Source organism: Oryzias melastigma, linkage group LG19 (genome assembly GCF_002922805.2).
Source record: "Oryzias melastigma strain HK-1 linkage group LG19, ASM292280v2, whole genome shotgun sequence".
Classification (NCBI taxonomy): Eukaryota; Metazoa; Chordata; class Actinopteri; order Beloniformes; family Adrianichthyidae; genus Oryzias; species Oryzias melastigma.
In genome coordinates, this window is record NC_050530.1 from 10,121,025 (window position 1) to 10,142,035 (window position 21,011).

The 21,011-nt window shown below is 35.3% G+C and overlaps 4 protein-coding genes across 5 annotated transcripts in view; 2 read left to right on the plus strand and 2 right to left on the minus strand.

Annotated features, from left to right (window-relative positions):
* LOC112154387 (BTB/POZ domain-containing protein KCTD5) overlaps positions 1–3,468 on the plus strand; it is a 15,513-nt gene extending 12,045 nt beyond the window's left edge. For both annotated transcript variants that reach the window (XM_024285280.2, XM_024285281.1), the window contains one exon: positions 759–3,468. In XM_024285280.2, coding sequence (XP_024141048.1) covers positions 759–788 — 30 coding nt within the window. In that variant the 3' untranslated portion in view covers positions 789–3,468. The remainder of the gene's footprint in view (positions 1–758) is intronic.
* A 618-nt stretch (positions 3,469–4,086) lies between these two features.
* LOC112154487 (SUMO-conjugating enzyme UBC9-B) lies at positions 4,087–8,489 on the plus strand. The gene is made up of 7 exons (XM_024285456.2): positions 4,087–4,303; positions 5,507–5,587; positions 5,690–5,773; positions 5,888–5,960; positions 6,386–6,495; positions 6,759–6,838; positions 7,730–8,489. The coding sequence occupies exons 2-7, from the start codon at positions 5,522–5,524 to the stop codon at positions 7,791–7,793; spliced, it is 477 nt and encodes a 158-aa protein (XP_024141224.1). The 5' UTR covers positions 4,087–4,303; positions 5,507–5,521; the 3' UTR covers positions 7,794–8,489.
* Positions 8,148–12,660, minus strand: LOC112154319 (interleukin-9 receptor). The gene is made up of 8 exons (XM_024285171.2): positions 12,564–12,660; positions 10,150–10,285; positions 9,869–10,071; positions 9,649–9,797; positions 9,380–9,557; positions 9,214–9,313; positions 9,064–9,142; positions 8,148–9,002 (listed from the first exon to the last, which is right to left on the minus strand). The coding sequence occupies exons 1-8, from the start codon at positions 12,640–12,642 to the stop codon at positions 8,628–8,630; spliced, it is 1,299 nt and encodes a 432-aa protein (XP_024140939.1). The 5' UTR covers positions 12,643–12,660; the 3' UTR covers positions 8,148–8,627.
* A 3,830-nt stretch (positions 12,661–16,490) lies between these two features.
* si:dkey-220f10.4 (tubby protein) overlaps positions 16,491–21,011 on the minus strand; it is a gene marked incomplete in the record, with an annotated part of 4,634 nt that continues 113 nt past the window's right edge. Inside the window, 11 exon segments of the mRNA XM_024285170.2 lie at positions 16,491–16,799; positions 16,869–17,040; positions 17,108–17,206; positions 17,281–17,395; positions 18,348–18,460; positions 18,568–18,729; positions 18,830–18,984; positions 19,338–19,478; positions 19,559–19,786; positions 19,858–20,017; positions 20,569–21,011. Of these exon segments, the coding sequence (XP_024140938.1) occupies positions 16,666–16,799; positions 16,869–17,040; positions 17,108–17,206; positions 17,281–17,395; positions 18,348–18,460; positions 18,568–18,729; positions 18,830–18,984; positions 19,338–19,478; positions 19,559–19,786; positions 19,858–20,017; positions 20,569–20,607 (1,518 nt within the window).

Consider the following 21,011-nt stretch of genomic DNA (forward strand, 5'->3'; position numbering starts at 1 on the left):
ACAACTCACCTTTTTTTTTTAATTTAATTTACAATCTGATTCTGATTAAAGTTTTATTTTGAAAAACCACCATATCCACCTCGTTCTTGACACGTGTCAAGTCATGGGTTGGAAATCAATCTGCTACTTTCTTAAACTAATCACTAAATTAGAACTCCCAAGCTAGCAAAATTAAAAAAGAAAAAATATATTTATACATTTTATTTTTGCAGAGAAGAGCTAGTAAAGAGACAAAGAACCTTCAACTTCAAAGAAAGTAAAAATTTTAATTTAAATCTAAATTGACACAAAACATAATGATAATCCATAAAACTCAGCAGCCGGTTGTCTAATGTTACAAGAACTCTGCTGGTAAAGTTGGATTCACAGTTATTATTTTTGGAAAATAACAGTTTTAATGATCATTTGTGTGCATGTGTGGGGAAAAAAAAGGCTGAAGTTGGCATCTGATTTTTTTTTTTTTGCTTCTACTTTGATAGTAATGGGTTAAGAAAATCACATTTTAATGGTTCCTGCACAAAATCTAGAGTACAAATACAATTTAAAGCAGCTGCATTTTACAGAGGATGAAGATCAAATTTACCTGCAAAAGAATCTTAAAAAAAAAGAAAAAAAAACACTCTTCAGTCTCTCACAGGTCGGTACATGTTTAGTAAATCTCTCTCCAACAACAACAAAACCAAGATGCAGAATAAATATAAATATGTGTGTGGTTTGATATTCATGCATTCAATCCACATTTGTTTCCGTCTCTGCAGATTCTTCAGGAAAGAGGTTCCCGGATGTGAGAAGGACTCAGTATTAGAAGCTCCAGGTGTTATGATGCAAACATATCATCTTTGTGGAAGAACGTTTGGCACAATGGAGATTTGAAACGGGGGGTTCGGGTGTCTGTTTTATTTTTTCCCTCCACTTTTGTTTTTATTTCTTGATGTAAATAACTGTTTACTGACAATTTGTGCCTGTACATTTGAACTGGACCTTTTCCAATTAGCGGCAAGTAGTTCCTTTATTTTTTATTTTTTGTTCTTCTTCCTATCTGAAGATAAGCAATTGTAATCGATAACATCATATACTATAAATGTGGCCGTTCTTGTTTAAGGCCAACGATTCACTCAGGGTCATCAGATCAGTTAACAATTTTTATGGTTAAGCTCAAGAGTCTAAAGAAGGGATCGGCGCCGACTTTGCAATTCCTGAGTTTCAGACACAAAACTATTGCTTAAGAGATATCAAGAAGGGAAGTGTGTCAAAGAGTTAATAATTCAACCACATAATTCAATTTATCAATATTTATTAGAGGGATCCAAACAAAAAGTACCTGTACAAGTATTTTTAATGATTTTTTTTCTCCATAATTCTAAAAAAATGTTCAAATATCAGTACAAACAAAGCTGAATGACCAGGATTTAGCTGTGAAAGACGATATATTTCTGGGCTTTTAAAGCACAAATGCTTTAGAATTTACCCTTTCTACAAAAAGGGGTATTTAAACATTTTTAAAATGCATAACTGTATATTTTTGCTTTAAAAGTACTGTGCAAAAGTGATGACTTCACAATTAATACTAGTTACCGCATTGCCAACGTATAAATTATTCTATGTAAATAGAATGATGATGATGTGAACAAAAATCTCTCAACTAAAAGTTAAAAAAATACGTTTTTGATGCCTTCTTGTTTGTAAAGTTAAAAGCTAAAAAGAAATTTAAAAATCAAGAGTAAGACAAACAAAAAAAACATTTTTTCCCCTCTAATATCTAAGTTATCATTGTGGCTCAGTTTGTATGTTTAAGAAAGATTTAAATTTTTTTAAAAAGCTCTTTTTGTTTTTGTAGCATCTGCTTACTGGAATCGTTTAAGGCAGTGGTGAAGGACTTTTTTTTTTTTTTGGTGTAAATAATCCAAATTCAATATTGATATTTAACTCTTAAGAACTGCACGTTTTGTACACTGTATAAAAGCCACAGCTTCTTATGGAGGCTGTTTATACTGGATCTTTAAAATGAGCAAATCGTGACAATGTTGACCTTTTTTTTTTTTTTTGCTGCATTGTTTGTACAGGACTTGAGATTTCTGACGTAGGGTTAAGACAGCAGATTCTGAACTTTTACTGAGAACATGCCTGGATCATGTTTTGATAACCAATAACAAGACTATACTTGGCTGGCTATGAAGTTGACTGTTACATTTAAGAACTTTCTTGGTTTGTTTTTGTTGATTAGAACTTTTGAATTGTCGATTTCATACACAGCATTACAAGCACTACAGTGGAAAACACTGTGCTCACTGCTTATAGCCTGTAATGTTGATGTAAATACCGCATTTTAGAACACTTCTTATTATTTTTTACCTGAAATTTGTTTTCAGTTTTGATGTGTGGTTTGGATATTTTGTTCACTATCGATCATGTAGTGTTGCCTTTTTTCCCCCAGTGACCAAAATCCAATGTCTTATGTGTATCATACACATCAATCGTAGTGTCAGGGACAAGTAAATGTTTCTTAATGCTGACACACTTTGTACATAGAGACTTATTAACGACACAGAAACCTCCACGTAACTCACATGCACACTTATACACTTGATAAAAACTGTTTTTATATTGTCGAGGGGGGGAATGAATATGGATGCATGTTTTCTTTTTTAATGACACATATGTAAACACACACAAGGGCTTTTAAAGTGCAAAATTTGAGATCTGCAAAGAGGTGCAATCAAAAAAAAAAAAAAAAAGACTGGATTTCCTGCCAGAACTAGGCTATGTTTACATTTACTATAGTATTCTGAAGCCTTCCGATTGTCTTGCACTCCCTCACACTTGTTTTTAACCATTGTATGGCAACTAACACTCCCCAGATATCCACTCCCAACATTTCACTTCGTCTTAAGATCATCCTCCAGTTTCTAACTGCCAGTGCTCGAGCATCGTAGACAATCTTGTTCCACCTCATTTCATCTGGAAGCTGAGATACTTGTGAATCCTAACATATGCGGACTCTGGAATAAGCTTTATTTACCTGTTTTTTTGTTTGTTCGTTTTAAACTATTTCAGCAATGCTAATTCTAGCAGATATGTACAGATCTGCTTCATTGCATTTTAAGTTTTCTAAATGTTTATCAGACATTGATTATCACACATTTTACGGACAAACTTATCAAATCTGTAGCTTGATCTTTTCTTTTTTTAAAGTGCCCAGTCTGTTTTTTGTTTTTGCATTCAAGTTATTAACAGATCACTTAAATGCATGATTGATGATCACAACTTGTAATCAGAAGGAATGAATGTGTCATCTCTCCTCAAGATAAAAAAAAAGTTTCATTATTGACTATTGATTCTCATATCACTACACAGATTTCGTCTATATGATCTTATGCAATGTTAAAAATGTACAAACTAAATATAAGGGTTAAGGGATAGATCTTTATAGTCTTGCATAATTAAACCCAATAAAAAGTTTCATTCATATGTTTGTGTATTTTATTTTCACTACTTCCCTCTTATTTTAACCTTTGCTGAACTCTTGAGTAATAAATCTTTTTATTTTTAATATGGCGCCCTCTAGTGTCCGGTGTCTCAAATTGCTTTATTTGCTTTCGTTGAAAATATTTTTTTATTTATGCATTTTAGGAATTTGTGTTCATAATATATGGAAAAAGTCACGAACACTGAAAATTAATCTAAAGTAAACTAGACACAGATGGATTCGTTGCGGTTTCGTCCATAGGTTGGGCACATTTGGTTTTCTAGGCAAACAAAGATGTTCTATCGGTGAAGATGATAACCCTAACACTTGTTTAGTCAATGGTAGAGTGTTTTACTTCCTGGTTTTAAAAACTCTAAACAACAAAGTTTTAGATTTTGAAGTACAAAAACGTATTTGTGCTTTTAAATACTCCCGGTTTATTAATATATGACGAAAATAAAGTATATTTATGAGCAGCAGCAGAAGAATCTTGGAGGACTTCAACCTGCGTATTTAGTTAACATTTCCTTCAACATTGTGAATCAAAGCTCATACTCTCGCGCGAACAAGAGAGTAACACTTTCTTTAATCAAAATACTTAAAAGAGCGCTTTCAAAAGGCCTTTACCGAAGTCTAACTGCGCAGTCGGATGTTCGTTGGGGGTATTTAACCGACGGCGGAAGTGAGAGACGGTTGGCTGCTTCGCTCCGCTGTTTCCCACCGAAGTCGGAGCGTGTGGTTTTTCAGGAGGGAAACTTTGCACCGTTTAACGGGATTCAAGCTCGACTAATTCATTTTTTTAGTAAACTAACCGCGCCAGTACAACCACACTGAGAGGTAGGAGCACATTCCGATCGCACCGGCGTTAGCTTTCAGTCGTGTATCGTGACATTTTAGACGTTTGTCTTTGCGCCATTTTCGCTAGTTTGGTTACGCATAAATGTGCGCCTCTCAGTTGAGGGGGGGTTCTTTGTCCTTATTCTTGAATCATCTGTAACGTATTGTTCGGCTTCAATCTGCACATCTTTCTTGACTCTACCGAAAACACTGGTATTATTGAGCTCATTCTCAGCAGTTGCGATCGCATTCGCGCCGTTCTGAATTGTGCTCAAATCAAGTGCAGTTGCGCATTTTTTGGTGCTGCATCGGGCCGTGTCGGACGCTAACTGCGCCAGCGCCTGTTCAGATGAAGCACGATTCTGGCGCACATGAGTTAGCATATGAGGCTAACATGCTAGCTTGCTAATCAAGCTGCTTTGACTGTATATATATAATTTTTAAACGCTCACTTTGACTACAAATTGACACATTAGGGCTTTAGTAAAGCCACTATCCATTCTCTTTATACTTCTTTAAGATTAAAAAAATAAATTCCAATAATACTTTATAAAATGTATGCTTTTACACCCTTTTTACACCCTGCTAATTTAGCTAGCTGTTAAAGCTAGCCGGGTAAGATGCTATTTTCCCCGCAAACAACATAAATTAGGCTAATGAAAATCACCTGACGCTGTCCATAAATACTCGTACAAAAATGGGCTAAACTTGAATTAAGTTGTTGTGAACTGCATTAGCAGTTGGTAAGCTACGGCTAATGTTTTGTAGCTTCTGCACGTTTTAGTGCTGTCCAAATATGACACCGTTTAGCTAACATTAAAATGGGTTGTAGCGTAATTTTTTATCAAAATATTGAGATGTTTTGATGAATTTTTTGATTAATATTAAGTATTTATCATAAAGTGATGCAGTATGTTTATTCTCTGATGTTCTGCATTACTTTTTATTAATGAATGGGAGGCTGGTGTGTCACCACTGGTTGTCTTGAACTCCTAGCTTGTTTTTATGTTAAAATATAGTTAAAGTTGTGTTTTTAAAGCTTTTTGTGGTGGTGGTGGTGTAAGTTAATGAAACTGTATTTGATTAAGTGTTTATTAAATTTAGAAAAGCTGCAAGTTGGTAAAGAAAAGCATCTAATTTGATGTCTTTAGTAGCATTTTTGCACATTTTTGTTGTTACTTTGTTGCTCTATTTTTGCTGTAGGTGTCCACACAAACCATGTCAGGCATTGCATTGAGCAGGCTCGCTCAGGAGCGTAAAGCATGGAGGAAAGACCATCCTTTTGTGAGTGGAGATTCATCTGAAATAATTTCAAATCATATCTGTTAATCTTCTTATTTTATGGAACACATCTCCTAACTGGTGATATTTTTTGGGATATTCTAGGGATTTGTCGCAGTACCAACAAAAAACCCAGATGGAACGATGAATCTCATGAATTGGGAGTGTGCTATTCCTGGAAAGAAAGGGGTAAAGTGTTAATTTTATGTTTAAAAACATGCAAAAAAGCTAAAGAAAACTGCAAGTAAATCCACTTGATTGAGGTTAATTCAATGCTTGTTTCTTGTTTCTGTGTCTTCATAGACTCCGTGGGAAGGAGGCCTGTTCAAGTTGCGCATGTTGTTCAAGGACGATTACCCTTCTTCACCGCCAAAATGTTAGCTACTTTTGAGTCTGAGTTCATTGTAAATGTAACATTTTTAGACTAGTTTCCTTTTGATTTTGTTTTTACTGTGCAAACACTTCAGTTGGGAGCTTTTGGTGTGTCATAAAGCTAACAAATCCAGTGTTTTTTTTAATAATTATTTATGTGATATTTGTTCCTATGGAAATTTGGCCAAATGTTTTAAAGTGGAAAATATAATTTCTTAAATAAAGCAAAGTAAATAAGAGGGGAATTGCTGTGATTTTTAAACAATTTCTGGGCATAATCTATACCTTGTTTGCAAATGCACAGAATCCATCACTGCAATAGGGGAAATAATTTTAATTAAATTGAATGTAACGAGATGAGCTCAATTCATTTATTGTGGAAAAACTAATGGCTCAAAAATAACCTGTACTTAATTCTTTGTGTTTCAGGTAAATTTGAACCCCCACTCTTCCATCCAAATGTGTATCCATCAGGCACAGTATGCCTATCTATTCTAGAGGAGGACAAAGACTGGAGACCAGCCATCACAATAAAGCAGGTGTGGCTTCTCATGAGCATTTTTCTTTTTTCTCCTCTTTTTATTTTAAAACCTTTTTAGCTTGTGAGTTAAGCACATATTGAACAGGGTAACCCACACCTCTTATAATTGACTCTGAGTTTATTTATTTATATGAATAAATACAAATATTAGTTTTTGTTGGGATCATTAGAGAGCCGTTCTCTCTGTCCACTCAGTGAATCTTGATTACTGCCAGTCCAAAAGAAGATTGATCGTGAAATCAACACTCTGTTTTCTTGTAGATCTTATTAGGTATCCAGGAACTCCTAAATGAGCCTAATATCCAGGATCCAGCCCAAGCAGAGGCTTACACAATCTACTGGTAAGCAGTATTTGATTTCATCCCTTTTTTTATGTATTCAAATCTTTACTAAATAATACTTTAGTAAAGGTGAAAGCATGTTTTCAACACTGTCTAAACCTAAAATACGTTTTACGAGGCAAATTGGTGCAATTGTTTGGATTTAAGCAGGAACGAATTAAAATATTGATTACTTTTATTATAGTTAAAACTATATCCTGAATACTAATGGGTTTGTTGGCCTTTCAACAAGAGTTGTTTAAAATATGCAGAACACGAAAATGTGGACATAATAGATTTTGCTAATTTTTTTCTTTCATTAAAAAATAATTAAATACTGCAAAATAAATTGGAAAACCCAGATATGTCAAACACATTAAAGATATATTGATTAGAGTATAAAGAAAAATGAACAAAGATCTTAGAAAATTATCACTTCATGGTGTAATTACCCACATTAATAATTTATACTTTTTAGCACTTAAAGGTCATATTAGATTTATTAACTATAACATTATTAATTTAAGTGAAATAGATTGATTTGTTGCTCCAAATGGAGTGGTAAAAAGCACATTTCTATACAGTAACTGTATTGAGTCACTACTTTTTTTTTTTAAATACATGCGTGTGTATAGGTATATATATATATTTTTTTTCATAGTTAAGTCCTTATTAGATTAAGTGTTGATTATAAAGAATGGGAATTTTTATTAAGCTTAGAAAATATGAATCACTTAATCAATTTTGAGTTTTTCATTCCCCTCATCTTAATATTCCATGATAAATTCTTATTTTGGCCGATTTTAATTAAATGTTTTAAACTGACATTACATTTTTGTTTTAATCCAAATGTGAATTATTTTCTCTCAGTATTGTTGCTTCACTGACACTTTTTTCTTCTTCTCTTTTCAGCCAAAATAGAGTAGAATATGAAAAGAGAGTTCGAGCACAAGCCAAGAAATTCTCTCCCTCGTAAGCGTCTCCGCTGCAGCAGAAGGAATGGGTTTAACAAGAATCACCTCCCCGCTCAGTCTCTCGATGAATGTGCTCCTCTCACATCGAGACTCGCTTAAAGACTTCTATTTAAACTCCACACATTCTGTGCCATCTGTTCTCCTTCCACCTATCCATTTTGTTCTTAATCGCTGGTTGGCTCATAATGCCAGGAGAGGACGGGTGCTTTCGCCACTCTCGTCATTTCTTTTTAAAACATTGTCTTATGTGGTGCAAGGGACACAGCTTTAGTTCATCATCTTCCATGATGGTGGTCATCAATGTTCATGGATGAGAAGTTTATTGCTTTTTCACAGGGTTTCTTTCTTTTGTTTTGTTTTTTTTTTTCTCCCCGTAAAATTTAATGTAAAATAGCTTACTTCATTGTCAGTATTCCAATTGCTGTATAATGAATGGCACTTTTATACTGTTGTATCACTAGTGTCTCTAGATGGTTCTGTCTAATTTTTTTTTTTTTTTCCCAGGTTTTGTATTCATCGATCTGTAATATACGTTAGAATTTGCTGCCTTGGCTGTCTTTTTGTTATGCAGAGTGTTTGCTGTGGAATAAACGGCCACAGTGGCTGAGGCAGGTAGGCTTTCTTCTGTATCAGACTTTAAGGTTATATGGTGCTTTGGTCATGTATGTGTTGGCTTAATAATAAAACTTTCTACGAAATGTGGAGTTTTCTTTATTAAAGGTACAGGTTTATGAAGTCAGTTGGAGACAATTAAAGCTGTATTTTTTTTACACTAAGATTCATATATAATGGAGAAGCTGCATATTAAATTTTTTTTTTTTTTTTAATATACATGTTTATGCATCCCTGATGAGATCCTCCCTGAGTTCTGGCTGACAGAACTTTTTCAGGCCTGCATGGTTCTGCGCGGCGCCACAGCCGGGGTTCTGGATGCAGTTCAGGGTGCAGTACTCGTTGCAGTACCACAGAGGAAGCTCCTCCAGGGAAGTATCGCTGCAGAGCCAGCAGCCCGAATCCTCTCCAGAACTTCCTGGCATCGGATGAGCCAAACTGCTGATCTCCTTAGAGTTTGGACTTGTATGGTTGGGTATGTTTCTATACGGACTTCCCTCTACCTGCTGCTGTTCTGCACACTTCTCCAAACTGTCAATTTGGAGCGTGTTTTCTACATTTAGCACATCTGCCGTGTCGTCCTGCGTCATGACCCAGCTCTGCAATCAAAGAGAAGATTATTGTTCTGAAACTGTTATTTGCACGACTGTCTACTTTTACCTTAAAGTCTCCTTGACAATCTGTGTACAGAGTTTGGAAGTAAGGAGCTGGAGTCGGGATGAAGCTGTTCTGCCTCCATCTGGGCACCAAAATGAGATCAGATTCAAGGTAACAACAGATCCAAATAGAAAGTAGAAGTGAGGGTATTACCTCTTCACGGAACCGTAGCATAGTAGAATGAGGAGTATGGTAACCACACACAAGGAGATGATGACGGTATACAGGGAAGAGAACTCCTTCGATGTGAAATCTATGTGAGAAACACAAGCGCTAATACAACTGAGTCTAAATTATAGTAATCAGGTGTAGGTTCTACCTTCAGGTGCTGGTTCTGTCCTCCAGGAAACCTCAGGTGACCAGTCGCTCCATTCCCCCTTGAAACGAGCTCCGTTGGGGCTGGACCGCACCCTGGCAGCGTACTCCGAATCTGGTGTGCATTTCTCCTCATCCAAAGAGTAGCTTGTGCTTTCTGGGACAATTTTGTGCTGCACCACCTGAATTTATATCATTTTTTTAATGCAAATGTATTTATGCACAATGAAGGAATTCACTTAATTGAATAATTTCAGAATAAAAGCATCTGACCTTGTGTTCCAGTTTATAGAAGTGCAGCTCGTACTTTAGATTTTCTGCCAGGTTGTTCATGGTGAACCTCTCGTAGGTGTTTTTCCAGCTGAAGTGGTATTGACTGGAGTTGTGGCTCACTGTGAGGCAGCATGGAGCGTTGGGCCTGACTGATAACGGGAGACTCTCACTCCATGTGAACGCCACTTTTGACAGATCAGAATGCAGTTTTGATGCTTACTGTTTGTCACAGGTGTGTAACCATCATCCAACAGCTCACACATTTCTGGTTTGTCATCCTCGCTGTGACAAAGGGAGATTTTGTAGAGATGGATGTCATCAAAGATGTCAGGATCGCTGCTTTGCTCTGGCTCTTCAGTAGATCTCTTAAAGGAGCAGAACAGGGCTCCTGTGGTGTTTGTCAGCCTGCAGACGTGGTTTTCTCTGTGAGGGAATAAAACAGCAATGAGACGCACCATCACTGTGACATTAAACAGAGTCTTTGGTTTAAAACTGTCTTACTTCTCGTCGTCTGGATCAATAAACTGCAGCCATGAAGAGCTGTGATCGGCTGAGGTGTTTGCCGCTGGGTGAAGCTTTATGGAGCAGTTGACGGTAAACACAAAATCATTTGTGCAGTAAATCTGGTGTTCCGTTCCTGAAAAGTACAGGATTTTATCTCTTAGATACACAGCAGAGGTTGCTATTTAACGAACAAGAAATAGGTGCATTCAGTTCTTCATTAGGGACCAACATTTACACATTATTTAATAGACATTTTTAAAAATAATTATCAAAAACACCACAAAAATATTGTAAAACATGCAGAATATGATTGTGGGAATGCTGTGATTCTCCTGCGCCTTTCCGTACTTTTTTCGGCACGTAAAAACTCAATCACACTTTCAGCAGTTTCACCAATTTTGGTTTCCTGCTTGTACTTATAAACGTTATAGTTTTTAAAATAATGAGCAAAATATGCCCCTTAGGAAATGTTGCTCAATCCTTCAAAAACTTGGGAACTCCTGCATATACTTTGAGGTAGAAGCATTCGCGATTTAAAATGTTCAGCAACTATTACGTTTTTTAGGCTAATTTGGATCCAAATTAGCCTAAAAAACTTAATAGTATTATTAGTAAAACTCAAGTTTAGCTAATGTTTTAGCAATATGATACAATATTATAGATATTGCTAAAATAGGCAAAAAATATTTAGCAAAATACTAAAATATTGGCAAAAATTAGACATTTTCAAGTTTATTAAGGTTAATTTGGAGCTTAGCTAACATTTTCGCATTATGCTAGCTGTTTTGGCTAATTTAGACATTTTTCCAGGGTTGTTTTTTTTTTTAAATTTGGCTAATTTGGAGTTTAGCTAATATTTTTGCATTATGCTAGCTGTTTTGGCTAATTTAGACATTTTCCAGGGTTGTTTTTTTTTTTTAATTTGGCTAATTTTGAGTTTTTCTAATATTTTCACATTATGCTAACTGTTTTGGCTAATTTAGATATTTTTCCAGGGTTGTTTTTTTTTTTTTTTAATTTGGCTAATTTGGAGTTTAGCTAATATTTAACAATATGTTAACTGTTTTGGCAAAATTAGAAATGTTTCCAGTTTTTGGGTAATTTGGCTTTTAGCTAATATTTTTGGCAAGCTTTCAATTTAGCATTTTTAGCTAACGCTCTAGCACAGGGGTCACCACAGTGAGATTGCCCTCAAAAAATAGCACTTGTGAGCTGCATCTAAAATTCAATTTTATTCTGTTGCTATTTTTTTAAAATTACACTTGCATTTAAGTAGATTTAAAAATTAAAACGTCTTTGAAATATGTTGAAGATACACGAACTTTAGATAAGTTTAGTTGACCTCTGACCTACTCCAGTTCAAAGATCATTAAATTAGTTAAAATGCTGCAGATTTGGTTATTAGTTTAAAATGTGACCAGCTTTGTTTAAAAATGTGTATGTTGATTTTTCTTTGACATATTACATAGTTGTTAAACATGGTACAACATAGTGAAAATGGGACATTTTCCCCATGAAATTTAAGTTATTTAAAATGTAACAATTACTGAGATTAATAAAGTGCTGAATGTTGATATCTGTTTTCCAGCTTGTTGTCATTGTTGATTATTATAGTGAGAAATCAGTCTCTTTACATAGAGGATTATCATTATTCATTATTTATAATGTATTAACTATAACTAAGCAAAATGTGTTATTTCAAACTGTTAGCCCTTCGTATGACTCAGTACCCATGAAGCATCTCTCAGTTTCAAAAAGGCTGGTGACCCCTGCTCTGTCATTTTCAGCAGCCACATTTAGCTTACAGCATTCACAGGAAATGGTATATATCTAGTTATCAATTGTTAAGGTTGCAGTTTCAAGCAAAAGCTTAAAGCTAAAGTTACGTTAAATGATGATCACTTGTTTGCACAGGAGATAAAACAGAAAAATGCATAAATCTTAATATAAAAATTGTTTTACCAACTGATCAATTCTATTAAATGTAGAAAAAAATATCCATTATCTGTGAACATTTTTTTTGGTCATTGCCTCTTTTTAATGGTAAAATGTGATGGTACAAAATTGCAGAAATATAGTTGACTATCACTCAGCTAGTGACAAAATATTTGTATGCTTTTTTCTGCAGATCAGAAACCATATATCATCCAAAGTTATTACATTTTCTTGGCTCTTTTTTAGGTTTTACATGAAACTATTCCATATTTAAAGCAGTAAAACGAGACAACAAACTTTAGCTGCAGATCTTTCAATATCAAATGACCAAATTAAAAAAATAACAACTGCTTCATATTGTTTTTCAACCTTAGAAACAGCTTCATCTCCGGTACAAACAACACTTTGACATATGAACAAGTGGTATATAATGCTTTTATTGTTCACAGCTTTGATCGTACAAATGAAGATCTCACCTGGAACAGAGTCTCCCTGCAGCCTCAGCGTGCAGCTGGACACGATCAGAAAGATCTTCAGCCTCAGACTGAACGACATCACTGCAGTTCTGGTCTGGAGTCATGCTGGTGTGAGACCTTTGCTTCCACATCTTAAATGCAAACCCAGAGAGGGAGGAGCCTGTCTGTTTAGAGACTTCCAAATATACATGTGTGAGTATTTTTTTTTCCATTTAAAGTATCTGCATGTGAAACGTGTTTCTTTCAAATATTATTGAGCTTTGTTTTGTTTTACCTCATGATATTCTGCACAGGAAGTTCTTGTTTTAGAGTGTCATTTATTTATATGGTAAAGGTGAAACGTGTGACAGTGAGGTTAATTTATTTTAGGAGAAACACACTAAGATGAGTTTTTAACACTCTTCTAAACAGTGTTTTATAAATGTAATTATTCTTTTGAACATTGATTTATAACATTTCCAATAATAAATATATATATATTTTTTTATTAATTTACAGAGTGCAAACGATATATACTTATTTTTTAGGTTTTTAAAATTTTATTTTATATATTTTTTATATTTTATCTGTACAAAACTTCATACTGATGAAATAAAAATTGACCGAGTTTATGAAATAAAGTTTCTTGGAGTCATTATTGACCATGAAGCAAAATATCCTAAGATATGGGAACAATACACAAAAACAATGGAATACTGAGTGAAAATATGCATATTCTATTTTCAACATTAATTCTACCCTACATCACAAATATTTTTTTGTGAAACTTGGGGAAAAAATATGATTAAAAAAAATGATCCAATAAATAAACTTAAAAAAAAAGCAAACAGATAGTTTGTTCAAGTAAATCTAAATGCACTTAAAACAAAAAATGAAATGCACTGAAAAATGTGTTATTATTGTGAAAAATTTCTTTTGTGCCTTTAAAAGTTTGCCATTGAGAGTGTGGCCATTTTTTTAAAGAAGAGAGAAACATTATATAGAAAGAAAATAAAAATTATATATAAAAAGGAAGTCCACCTTCACTTCCATTGTTAAAACTATGTTTAATATATCTGTTGTCTTCACCTGGAGGATGTATCCGATATTAAACCGATAAAAGCAAATACTACAACATTTTTGATTGAATCGTGTAGTAGAAGAACAAATGTGAAATGGAAATGTCGTTCTGGTTTTGGAACAAAACTTTGGAATTGTTTGGATAAAGATCTTAAATCAGTTAATAATGTAAAAAATACTCAGGTTACTGCTAAAATGTCAAGTAAATGGTCAATACAAACAACAGTGAGTTAAGTCTGTGTAAACACTTATGTGTGTATTTGTGTGCACATGTATATACACCTTTGTATTTGGTTGCATTTTTATTTTTTTATTTTGTGTTTTGTGGCATATTTATCAACTTGATGTGAAGTTTTATTTCTGTGTGAATTGTATCCTTGATTTTTTTTGGATGGGCTTTAATAAGCCTGATAGTAGTAAAAAAAAAGTAGTAAACATGTTGCGCTTGAGGAGTCAAACTTTAAATTCTATCAATCCACTATCGCTATGTATAGAAAAAAAAAACACGATTTTGATATGTTTGACTCTAAATATTGAACGTTCACAAAAAAGTAGGGTAATGTCCTCATGTTTGGATGTTAAATAAACTTTCTTCTTTGTATTAGATGACTTCCACACAGGTTTTACAAACACACAAATGAAAAAATGTATTTCGCTTAAGCATCCAAGTCTGTTCTTTACTTATATTAATCCACAATTGCCATAATTATTGAAGGACTGCTTCAATCTGCTGCATTACTGTTATCGTGCTTGTGTCCACGTGAGCATTTGTTACTTGAAGCCAAAACTTCTTGATGTCAGAGAATCTGGTTTTGGAAAAACAGACCTACAAAAGGGTTGCACAACATCTGGCATCCTGACAGAAGATCTCACCAAATGATATGTTTTTTTTTATGAAAGATTAGAGTTCATTCTGTAAGTCAAAGCTTCCTCTAATTTGTGATTTTCTTGATGTGGAGCTCATATCCGGAGCCCCTAAAGGTGAATGACTGTGAGAAGGTTTCCTGACAAAAATGACTGCAAATGACCAGGTAGAAGCCTACCTCGTGCAAACAAGTTAGTAACTAGTGAGCACGAGATAGTAACTGGTGCGCATGAGAAAGTAACTTGTCAGCACGAGTTAGTTACTGTTGTACATGAGTTAGTAACTGATGTGCATGAGGTAGAAATTGGCGCACACGAATTAAGAACTAGAGCACACGAGATAGTAACTGGTGCGCATGAGATAGTAATTGGTGTGCATGAGTTAGTAACTGTGTGCACGAGATTGTAATTGGTGGGCATGAGTAATAAACTCGTGTGCACGAGTTAGTAACTGGTGCATGAGTTAGTAACTGGTGCATGAGTTAGTAACTGGTGCACACGAGATAGTAACTGGTGCGCATGAGTTTGTAACTGGTGTTCACGAGTTAGTAACTGGTGCACATGAGTTTCTAACTGTGTGCGCATGAGTTAGTAACTGGTGCATGAGTTAGTAACTGGTGTGCATGAGTTAGTAACTGGTGCACATGTAATAGTAACTGGTGTGCATGAGATAGTAACTGGTGCGTACGAGTTAGTAACAGGTGTGCACAAGATAGCAACTGGTGCGTACGAGTTAGTAAGTGATGTGCACAAATTAGTAACTGGTGTGCATGAGTTAGTAACTGGTGTGCACAATATAGTAACTGGTATGCACGAGTTACTAACTTGTGTGCACAAGATAGTAAGGTGCCCATGAGATAGTAACTGGTACGTACCAGTTACTTACTTGTGCACACGAGATAGTAACTGGTGCGCATGAGTCTGTAACTGGTGTGCACGAGTTAGTAAATGGTGCGCATGAGTTTGTAACTGGTGTGCACGAGTTAGTAAATGGTGCGCATGAGTTTGTAACTGGTGCACACGAGATAGTAACTGGTGCGCATGAGTTAGTAACTGGTGTACACAAGATAGTAACTGGTGCGTACAAGTTAGTAAGTCGTGTGCATAACTTAGTAACTAGTGCACATGACTTAGTAACTGGTGTGCACAATATAGTAACTGGTATGCACGAGTTACTAACTTGTGTGCACAAGATAGTAACTGGTGTGCATGAGATAGTAACTGGTACGTACCAGTTACTTAATTGTGCACACGAGATAGTAACTGGTGCGCATGAGTTTGTAACTGGTGTGCATGAGTTAGTAACTGGTGTATACGTAATAGTAACTGGTGTGCATGAGATAGTAACTTGTGTGAACAAGATAGATAGTGAATGGTGTGCACGAGATAGTAGCTGGTGCGCATGAGAAAGTAAATGGTGAGCACAAAATATATATTTTTTTTACTTGAATTTTTTTTCCCAGTTTCCCTTTAGGGGCTGCGTAAATACACAAGCCTTAAAATGAAATTCTTTGACAATCGAGAGGTGAATCCCTGTTTCTTTACTCTGTGAGGCCTGTTGTGACTTCGGCGTTTCTCTCACCTCTCAGAGAAGGCTTGCTTAAGAAAAACTCAAAGCATTTGTTTGTTCTATTTGTGTTTTAGTTTCATTTGGGGTTTCAGCTCTCACAAGTGTCTTTTTACATATTCCTGAGCAGCAGAGAAAAGCGACGGTTTATTTATAATCTGCTGAATCGTTGATGACTTCTGACCCTTCTATGAAGCAGCGACGAAAATGTCCCCAAGATCAGCCGTGATCGTTTTCAGGTCCTCGTGTTGCACAAGAGCACACGTCCTTATCTGCTTCAGTTTTGCTCCATTTGATACCAAGAACATGTTTTTAAGAGGTCTTTGATAAAAAACACTCTTACTTGAAACGACTTCATGGCTTATCGTACAGCCCGTGGTTAAGATTCTAAGCAGATATTTGCACAACGTGACGTTTAAATCTCCAATTTGATTGCCGATCGGATGGACTTGTGACCACAGCAAAAACGGAAATGTTGAAGATATATAATTGACAAGAACACTCAAGAAGACCAGCACATTTTTGTTCTTTTTTTGTAAAAATTAGTGTTTATTTATCTGCAAACATTACAAAGATAAAAGTGTTGACTTGGAGCTTCTGAATGTCCTTTAATCACTCACAGGCCAGTTTACCATCAAAGGACGAGAGAGCGATGGCAAAAGCTTGCAGGGCACACAGAGGGAAGCTGTAATCCATGGAGAAGACGTCCTGCGCCACCCGGCCGAACTGCATCACGATGTAATCCTCTGCAAAAGAGTAGAGGAAGTGAGGCAATAAGCAGAAAACTAGAAGACAGAGTCAAAGGGTCAGTTTACCGTTGTCAGGGTGGATGATCTGGAAGTTTTTCACAGACGCCTGAGTCACGCGTCCGTTAAAGTTCAGCACATATGACTGAGTCTGTTCATTCCAGCTCGGGAATTTGTTCACCAGAGTCACCAGCTGGTCTGTTTGGCCCTTCGCATGGCAGCCCAGTAGAGTCTCACTCTGCTGCAGGAAAACAGAAATGTTAACCAGAATCCCCACATGTTTCATAGTCAGTGCTTTATAGACATACATTTCCAGAGCGAATGGACACTCTTTCATCGTTTTGTAGCATGCCTGGTATGATCACCGTCATTTTTCTGGGACCTTTGAAGCCCAACACGTTTTTTTCCTGAAACACAACAAACCAGTCAGTCACAGAGGTTTTATTCTCTTGCAGAGTTTGTGCTGTTGAGCTGCACTCACATAGCATATGGCTGCCAACTCCTGTCGCACCGACTCACTTTCTTTGACAAACGGTTTCTTCTCTGGGTTTTCACCTCCATCGTACACCGTAAACTTTGTGCCCAGAGCGTTGGACCTGAAGCAAAACTATTATTTGTCACTTAAACTATGCAGAGATACTTACCATCATTTACATACAATTAATTACTTAAAGTGGTTGTAAATATTTTTTTCAAATAAATATTAAGTAAATAGCGAGTAATAAATAATAAATACAAATTATTTTAAAAATGTGAGTAATATATTTTGAAAAATATGTTAAAAAGATTAAATTATTAATTTAAAGAAATTAAATAGGTTAAAAAAATTGGGTACACTTTAGGACAACTAAGTGTATTGCCCCCTGCTGGCCACATGAAAGAATGCAGCTTAATTGCTCTAAGATTCTAAAAACAAACAAAATAAAACTTCTTATATCTATTAATAAACAAACGGGAGTTCCACTCTATCATTTACTCATGTAACAGAAAAAGGAGTGCAAATGCTTAAGGAACTTAAGTAATTTTCCCTTTTTTGTCAAAAAACATTTAATTTGACGTAGTTCTGTACATTTGAGAAAATCATTTTTAAATAAAACATGTATTATTATTATTATTATTTTAATAAATGGTCTTTCAAATAGATGTGGATGTTTCAAAAAAATCTAAAGTGCCCAGTAAAAATTATTTTATGTTTGAAAAAAATATTTAATTTAATTTAATTTAATTTAATTTAATTTAATTTAATTTAATTTAATTTAATTTAATTTAATTTAATTTAATTTAATTTAATTTTATTTAGACCTACGTTTTTGGAATCAGATGTCAATTTAAAAAAGGTGAAAAAAACTGAATTTAACTTAATTTATTTTTTAAATGTATTTAGACCTGTGTTTTTGGGATAAACTGATTTTTTTTAAGATGAAAAAATGTTATAATTTAATTTAATTTAATTTAGACCCATGTTTTTGGAATAAAATATATATTTAAAAAAAATCTGAAAATACATGAGTAAAAGAAAGATTGTTAAATAAAAGAAAAAATTAAAACCTCAATTTTCCAATGTAGGAGCTCGTATCCCTGGAGAGATTTGTCGGGTCGGTGGAGATGAGATAGTTTGATGTCTTGGATTTTTTTCTTTTTCGTCCTGCCATCAAAAACACCTAAAGAGTGAAACAGTTTCATCAAATCCAATAAATCATGAATTTAAACAAAACTTAAGGTCAAATACTGAGCTTTTATTTTGTAAAGCTTTGGTGGCAGTACCGACCCTCTTCCCGTCCTCCTTCTCCATGTGTAGGTAGTATGTGGGGTAGATGCCCTTCTCTAAGCCCCTCCGATCTCTGGTGATCCGGCATTGAATGGTAACGTCTCTGGGAGCGGGCCGTAAGGCGAACTTCTCAACATCTTCTGTCGACATGGGAGAGCTTGGCTGAACGTGTTAGATCAAAATGAACAGCAACAAATGTTTGTTTCCATCCTGTAAGTGTTCAAAGTTTAATAGAAAATAATGGAAGATTCGATGCTCTTACTTGTTCTTCCAGTTCATTTTCTGAAGAGGACAGCTCCCTGTAGTTGGAGTTCAGTGACGCCAGACTCGGTGTAGTTTTCTCCTCTTCTTTGTCTGACCTTGTTTCTGTTTCTTGGTTGTCCTCATCTTTGCTCTCATCGATTATTTGACACGTGGCTGCAAATGTACAAACAGAAATATTAGCTTTTGTTCATCTGATTACATGTTTTTTATTCAGTTTGAAGTTTGAAGCCCTCTGTAATTGCTTATTTCACGTCTGATCTAATCTTAAATTAAAGATTTGGAGATAACTTTTGCTTTTTCTTTGATATTGCTATACAAAATTAAGCATTTGACCTTTTAATTCAGATCTAAGGTGTAACAGTTATCTACTTCCTGCTGTTTTAAACCTTTTTTTAGCTCAGTATGGCATGTTTTAGCCTCACTTTTCACTAAAAAACACATTTAGGACGACTTTACTCCTTCAGTTGTGAAGCTGTTTTCTTTTCAGTAGAAAATGATAGTTTTACTGTCAGGTTCTTGTTTGCTTTTCTTCTTTGTCTTCTGAGAGTCCACCATTTCCTTTACTTTGGCTTTTTTCTTGGTTTTTTTCTCTTTTTTTCCCTTTTCGTGTTGCTTTTCTGGCTCGTTCTCCTCTTCCTTTTCCACCTCTAGAGAATAGAAATGAGTTGGTGAGAAACAAAATTTATTTTAGGTCAAGTTTGGTATTATTTGCATAAAAAAGTCTTACGTTTGTTATTTTCTTTTGCTTCATCTTCCTCCTTTATCTTTGCATCCACTGGATCTAGTTTAACCTCTTCACTTTTCTCCTGTGTCTCCACATCGACCTCCCAGTTCAGCGTTTTGGGATGACCGTGGTTCTCTGGAGCGTCTTCCTCCAGCTCATCGTTTGGAATCATATCTTTTTCTCCCAGTGTGATCTCCACCAGAGGGTTGTCATGGGCATGTTCCACTTGATCTTTCAGGGGAGAAACAAAAATGAGTGATTTTAATTTGGAGAGGATTTAAAAAGTTTCTCCTGAAACTCACCGCTCAGAGAACCGCTGCTCGGAGACTGGCTGATCAACAGAGAAGTCTCATCAGAAAACAACGGCTTGTGCTTCGGATTCTTCTGCCGCATTTCCTGAGTGGCGACCACCATTGGAATAAAAGCTCGTTTCTTTTGCTGCATTTTGGTCCTGAGAGCTTGCTGTAGAAGGATTCAAATCGCAATTAATTCAAGCAGATAAATCTATTTATTTTATTCATAAACAAAATTTAATCAAGTTTTAAAGTGTGATTGTCTAATCTCATTACAAAATTATCGTTATTGGCAATTATTTTTTGCATTATTTGTAATTAATACATTATTTTTATTGGTAATTCCTAAAATTCCTCTTAAACTAAAAGCTCTAAATAATAAATGATTCATTGATATTCTTTATATTTTAATATTACCTTTATTATACACCCCCACCCCCCTAGATTGCATTTTTCTGAATATAAGTTACAACCTTACATACTATGCAAAATAAATATAACTTAACAAAATTTTGAAAGGTTTCAAAAAGCATGCATAAAATTTAAAATGATCAGATTTAGCATGAAAAAAATCTCTAATAAACATAGCAATATTATAACAATTTTGCCGTCTGAGAAATTAAAAACTCAATTTAATAAATTGACAATAATAATATTTTTATAACCGTACAATCCCTGCAGGCTAATTGATCTGGTTTATTTTAAAAATAAAGTTTTTACCTGCTTCTCCAGCCTCTGTTGCTGCACATCAGCGTCCATATCCAGCTAGTATGTAAATGTAAATAAAATCCAAAATAATTATTTTCTTTAAACTAGTCCTCAAATTTTTATTTACTTTAGGAGTCTGTAGAAACTGTCTGGTTTGGAGGCAGTTTGTGCCATCCGCCTGGATCTGCCAGCCTGTCCACCTGCAAGTGGCAGAAGGCAAAGTGGATTAAACCGACTTAATGCTCTTAAACTGGGCCGCACGGCTCTGATGGTGTGGACAGGCGGCTCTCATGTCTGCTTTGGCCTGGAACGTGAGAGAGAGAGAGATAGATAGAGAGAGGGGGGCGTCCCGGGACTCCTGCCTGTCTGCGTGCTTCAGGTCAACATCTCTGCCGCACGTGACCAAACCTGGCAACCCGAAGCTCCCGCAAACACGAAATTCAAGCTGTAATTCT

Coding starts and splice junctions, on each gene's coding strand:
- LOC112154487 (XM_024285456.2), top strand. CDS start 5,522: ATGTCAGGCATTGCATTGAGCAGGCTCGCTCAGGAGCGTAAAGCATGG. Junction 5,588..5,689: donor GGAGGAAAGACCATCCTTTT/GTGAGTGGAGAT, acceptor GGGATATTCTAG/GGATTTGTCGCAGTACCAAC. Junction 6,839..7,729: donor GAGGCTTACACAATCTACTG/GTAAGCAGTATT, acceptor TTCTCTTTTCAG/CCAAAATAGAGTAGAATATG.
- LOC112154319 (XM_024285171.2), bottom strand. CDS start 12,642: ATGTCGTTCAGTCTGAGGCTGAAGATCTTTCTGATCGTGTCCAGCTGC. Junction 9,798..9,868: donor TTACACACCTGTGACAAACA/GTAAGCATCAAA, acceptor TCCCGTTATCAG/TCAGGCCCAACGCTCCATGC. Junction 9,003..9,063: donor ATTGTCAAGGAGACTTTAAG/GTAAAAGTAGAC, acceptor CTTTGATTGCAG/AGCTGGGTCATGACGCAGGA.